Below are 6,000 nucleotides of genomic sequence, written 5' to 3' on the forward strand. Positions count from 1 at the left end.
CAATGGGTCCACCTGTATCCCCATTTAAATGATTTGTTTTTTCCCTTCCCCTCCACAAATTATACCAACATCAAATACAGTGAAAGCAGGGCTTATACCGTGGGGGATGTGCGCGCGCACGCACACACACACACATATACCATATATGTCACTTCTGACTTATTGGAAACAAGAGTCTCATTGACTTTCCTGTCTGGGCTAGCTTTGAACTGTGATCCTCAGACCTCAGATCTCAAGCGCCTGAGTAGCTAGGATTATAGATTGTGAGTTACCAGTGCCCATTTAAAGAATCCCTTTTATAGAGGAGAGATACAGTAGCATCTAAGATATTTGTTTAAAATGTTTGGGACATTAAAATAAGTAAGATTCTTATTTTGTATGTATATGTGGTGCTGGTCCTGGGGCTTAACCTCAGTGTCTGGGTACTGGCCAGAGCTTTTTTGCTCAAGGTAGTACTCTACCACTTGAGCCCCAGCTCCACTTCTGGCTTTTTTTGGTTGTAAATTGGAGATCAAAGTTCCATGGACTTTCCTGTATGGGTTGGTTTCAAACCATGATCTTCAGATCTTAGTCTCTTGAGTAACTAGTATTATAGTTGTGAGCCACTGGTGCCTGGATTAAGATTCTGACTTTTAAATAATTTTTATTTCTAAACTTTGCCCATTATTTTGAGTACAGCAGACCCTTACTATGTGTGGCTTTAGGGTTTGTAAGAGGCCACCACTGAGGAAGAACTGTGCATGCCCAAGTTGCATGGAGTTCAGCACTGTACCATGGATGTTTGATTCATTTTTCCCATATATCACCCAACTTCCACTAAAGACATACCTCTTTCCAACAGATCTATAAAACTCACTTTATCACTTAAATTATGCACATTCATTTTTGCTTTGGGGGAGGCAGATCCTTCCTTCCTTCCTTCCTTCCTTCCTTCCTTCCTTCCTTCCTTCCTTCCTTCCTTCCTTCCTTTTTTTATGTGTGATCATTGTTATTATAGCAAAATTAATATAAACAATCTGATATTTTGAATAGCAAAGTTTTTTGTTTCGTTTATTGATAGCTGGAGCTACCAGTGAGGGTGTTCTGGCAAACTTCTTCAATAGCCTGTTGAGTAAAAAGACTGGCTCTCCTGGGGGCCCTGGTGTTGGTGGTGGCAGCCCTGGGGCTGGAGGCGGAAGCAGTGCTCTACCACCATCTGCCAAGAAGTCAGGTATGTTAACCTGGAGCAGGTTACTTTTGCTTATTTTATTGTTATTATAAAGGTGATGCACAGAGGGGTTACAGTTACGTAAGTCAGGTAAAGAGTATGTTTCTTTTTGAACAATGTCACCCTTCCCTCACTGTAAACAGAGTTTTATTGAGGAAAACTTTCTAGACCATGAAGTGTACTTATTACAAATGTACAGTTCCATGTTTAGTACATTCACCTAGTTGTGGAAACCATCTCTGTAATCTAATTTTAGGAGATCTGCCTTTTCTCCATTTTTCTCTTTTCTAGCTTACCAAATCCTAGGCAATTGGTAATCTAAGGATTTGCCTATCTAGACATTTCATATAACTGTATTTTACCTCATTTAACATGTCTTTGCGGTTGATCGTGTTGGACCAATACTCAATTACATGGATAAGGCATATTTTGTCTATTTATTGGTTGATGGAGAATTGGGTTATATCCATTTTTTGGTGACTAGGAAAAAATGCTCCTATGAGCATTCATTTTGTATGAACTTTAGTTTTTCTTCCTTTTTTTTGTTGGTCATGGGGCTTGAACTAAGGGTCTGGATACTTTCCCTGAGCTTTTTTGCTCAAGGCTAGCACTTTACCACTTGAAACAGCTTCACTTCCAGTTTTCTGATTATTAATTGGAGATAAGAATCTCACAGACTTTCTTACTCAGGCTGGCTTCAAACCACAATCCTTACATCTCAGCCTTCTGAGAATTACAGGTAGCCATTTGCACCCAGGTTAACTTAGTTTTTCTTTCCACTAAATACTTAGAGAATTGCTGGGTCACTGTAATTGTGTTTAAGGTTTTTTTTTTTAAGAAATGCCAGAAACTTTATAAAAATATTGTATTTTGGCTGGGCGTTGGTAACTCACCCCAGCTACTCAGGAGGCTAAGAACTGTGGATCACAGTTCAAAGCCAGCCTGGGTAGAAAAGTCCCCAAGAGACTTATTATCTCCAATAAACTACTCAGAAAAGGCCAGGAAGTGGCACTGTGGCTCAAGTGGTAGAATGGTAGCCTTGAGCACAAAGAGGCTCAGGGACCTGTGCCCAGGCCCAGAGTTCAAGCCCCAGGACCGGGAAGTGGGAGAGGAGGATAATAAATTTAAATAATTACCTGAGAGTTGAGTGCAGGAAATTGACACCTTTAATCCTAGCTATTCAGGAGACTGAGACCTGGAGGATCACAGTTCAAAGCCAGCCGAGGCAGAAAAGTCCTCAAGATTCTATCACCAAAATAACCAACAAAATGCTGAACTGGAAGCCTGGCTCAAGTAGCCAAGCAGCAGCTATGAGCAAGACCAAACAAGCTGGCATTGCTGAGTTCAAGTACCAATACTGGCAAAGAGAAGGAGGGAGGGATTAAATGATTTAGGTTTTTTTTTTTTTGGGTCCGGTCGTGGGGCGTGAACTCTGGGCACTGTCCCTCAGCTCTAGGCTAGCGCTCTACCACTTGAGCCACAGCGCCACTTCTGGCTTTTTTCTTTTTGCTTATGTGGTGCTGAGGAATCGAACCCAGGGCCTCAGGCGTGCAAGGCAAGCACTCTACCACTGAGCCACCTTCCCAGCCCCTAGGTTTTGTTTTCTAAGGGGCAGTAGTAGGTTTAAAATTAGGATCTGGTACTTGCTTGCCAAGTGCTCTATTAGTCATTACTTGCTTTAATTCTTTTTCAGATAGGGTCTTAAGCTTTTCACTCAATGCCAGCCTTGAACTTCAATCCTCCTAGTTATACTTCTTACATAACTAGGATTTTCAGAGTGAACCACTATCTGATTTGTTTGTTGAGATAGAATCTCAATTTTTTTTTTTTTTTTTTTTTTTTTTGGGTCCGGTTGTGGGGCCTGAACTCTGGGCCTGGGCGCTGTCCCTCAGCTCTTCAGCTCAAGGCTAGCGCTCTACCACTTGAGCCACAGCGTCACTTCCGACTTTTTTCTTTTTGCTTATATAGTGCTGAGGAATCAAACCCAGGGCCTCATGCATGCAAGGCAAGCTCTCTACCACTGAGCCACCTTCCCAGACCCAGAATCTCAATATTTGTACCTGGACTGGCCTTGAACCATGATCTACCCATTTCTACCTCCGAAGTAGCTAGGATTGTAGCCATACACCACCACACTTGACTGATACTTTTACCTCTATATGGTATAACAAGGTTTCTCAATTTAAAACGAGGGAATTTTTCATGTGTGGGCCAATACTGGGGTCTGAACTCAGAGCATCATGCCCTGCTTGTCTTTTTCTAGTATTTTGCTGGTATCATTGGAGTTATATAAGATTGTCATGGACTTTTATAAAAGCCCAGGCTGGCATAATCTCAGATCTCAGCCTTTTGAATAAGCAGTGAGCCACTGGTATCTGACTTAAAAGTAAGGAAATTTATTTTAAAATTAAGGATGTTATATAACTTAGTGTGCTAGAAAAGGTTAACAAAAGCCTTGCCAGTTTTTAAATGGAGAGACAGATGTTGGTGAAAAGGGCACTGACTAGATCTAAATGTTGTTTCTTTCTTTTTCTTCATTGTAGGTCAGAAGCCTGTCTTATCAGACGTTCATGCAGAACTAGACAGAATTACACGGAAGCCAGTTCCAGTTTCTCCTACACCACCTACATCTCCAACAGAAGGAGAAGCTTCTTGAAGATACCAAATAAAGCCATGTACTCAGTTTTCTGGGATAATGTAAACTTGCCTCTGCCTTTTCTTTAAAGGTGGAATTAGGGAGCTGGAGTGCTTTACAGACAATTAAGTTTATGTCTGTCTTTTTTTTTTTTTTTTTTTTGTGGCTACCCATTTTTGTAAAAGGAGCTATACAAAGAAACCTTATTCTACATTATGTGGAATTATTGTTTGCATTGCCATTTTGCATAAGGAAGTAATTTGGGATTTTGAAAATGTCCAAATTTGTAGACCTGAAATAGAACCATGTGATCATATTCTAAAGGTTATATAAACCATACACAAGGGTTTGGGGAAGGGCAGAAAATATATAGTTTGGGCATTTGACTGACTTGGAAGTCCAAACTTGTATTAGTTAAGACTATTAAAATCATTTTAAAAAATAATTGTGTGTTTTGCTGAAAAAGAAAAAGTGATCAATTCTCAGATTTTGCACACCAACAATGTACCCATACATAGGGAAACTATTGAGAAAACTATCAGATAGTGTTCAACAAACTAGTCATTGTCTCAATCAATGAGGAATCATCAAAATATGATTTAGGATTATTGGCCAAGACATTTCTTTAACTGCGAAGGACAGAAAGCACACTGCCTAAATGTGTAAAAGAAAAATGCAGAGGTTATAAAAATGTAAAGAGGTAACGGTCTTTGGATTTGTCTATACATATATATATATCTATATCTATATATATGGCTCTGCCTTAATATACACCTTTTTTGTTTGTGACTTTCAACTGTAATCAGTTAATAAAGTATTTATTCTCTGCATTCAGGTTCAAATAACTTGTTGCATTTTCTTACATTTCAATTTGTCACCTAAGAAATAAGATTTATTAGTAATTTGAAATGTTGGATTTAATGGAACTTCTCAGTCCTAATTGGTCTCTGAGACAAATGAGAATGTGAGACTTGGTTCTGTAAGTTTCTTAATTTGGGGTTAGCCTTGATCAACAGTGCTGTTCCCCAAAGGCATGTCTCCCAACTACAGAATCTCATATCAGCATTTCTAGCCTTTTATCATAGAATGGTGCTTCATAAGCTTGGTGGATGCACTAACAGCTCTTCTAATAGGTGAGAATACTCATTACTAGTTCTACCTTTTAGAACATTCAGAAGAATAAGTTGCTCTATTCATTAAAGTTTGGCCAAACACATCCATAGCTCAGGCAGTAGAGCTTCTGCTTAGCTAGCCCTGAGTTCCAACTCCAGAAAATAAAACCAAACACATCCTCATTTGACCTGTAAGAGAAAAACGGCTACTGCTTTTTAAATCAGCCTTTCTAGACAGTTTAGAATGAAGTGCCCTTCCCTCAAAGGTTCATAAGTTGAAGGTTTAGTCCACAAAATAGTGATCAGAGGTGAGGCTTTGGGGAATTTATTGTATCATGGTTTTTATGCAGCACAATTTTTTTCTCTAAAACTTTAGAATTTGGTAGTGTTGATCTATATACCATAAATAGTGCTGTACATCTGTAATCCTAGCACTTGGAAGGCTGAGACAAAAATCTTAGATTTAGGGGGCTGGATAGGTGGCTCAGTGGTAGAGCGCATGCCTTGCATGCCAGAGGCCCTGGGTTCAATTCCTCAGCACCACATAAGCAAAAGAAAAAAGCCGGAAGTGGCGCTATGGCTCAAGTAGTAGAGCGCTAGCCTTGAGCTGAAGAGCTGAGGGACAGAGCCCAGGCCCAGAGTTCAGGCCCCATGACCGGACCCCCAAAAAATAAAATCTTAGATTTAGGGCTGGGAAGGTGGCTCAGTGGTAGAGCGCTTGCCTTACATGCCTGAGGCCCTGGGTTCGATTCCTCAGCACCACATAAGCAAAAAAGAAAGCCGGAAGTGGCGCTGTGGCTCAAGTGGTAGAGCACTATCCTTGAGCTGAAAGCTGAGGACAGTGCCCAGGCCCAGAGTTCAGGACCATGACCGGACCAAAAAAAAAAAAATCTTAGATTTAAGGCTAGCCTGGGCTATGTAGAGAGACTAACCAAAACAACAACAAAAGACAAAACTTTAAATGTGTGCCACAAATACTGGGCACTTTATAATTTAATATAAATGTTATATGAAAGAACCAGATGACTGGCTCTTGCTTGTAATCC

At 40.2% G+C, this 6,000-nt stretch overlaps 1 protein-coding gene across 1 annotated transcript in view; it reads left to right on the plus strand.

Annotated features, from left to right (window-relative positions):
- The window catches only part of Dync1li1 (dynein cytoplasmic 1 light intermediate chain 1), a 56,994-nt gene extending 52,322 nt beyond the window's left edge, over positions 1-4,672 (plus strand). Inside the window, exons 12-13 of the mRNA XM_042666492.1 lie at positions 1,061-1,210; positions 3,751-4,672. Coding sequence (XP_042522426.1) covers positions 1,061-1,210; positions 3,751-3,863 — 263 coding nt within the window. The 3' untranslated portion in view covers positions 3,864-4,672. The remainder of the gene's footprint in view (positions 1-1,060; positions 1,211-3,750) is intronic.
- Positions 4,673-6,000: the final 1,328 nt, after the last annotated feature.

This window comes from Dipodomys spectabilis, unplaced genomic scaffold, assembly GCF_019054845.1.
Source record: "Dipodomys spectabilis isolate Male_0828 unplaced genomic scaffold, ASM1905484v1 ptg000365l, whole genome shotgun sequence".
NCBI classification, from domain to species: Eukaryota; Metazoa; Chordata; class Mammalia; order Rodentia; family Heteromyidae; genus Dipodomys; species Dipodomys spectabilis.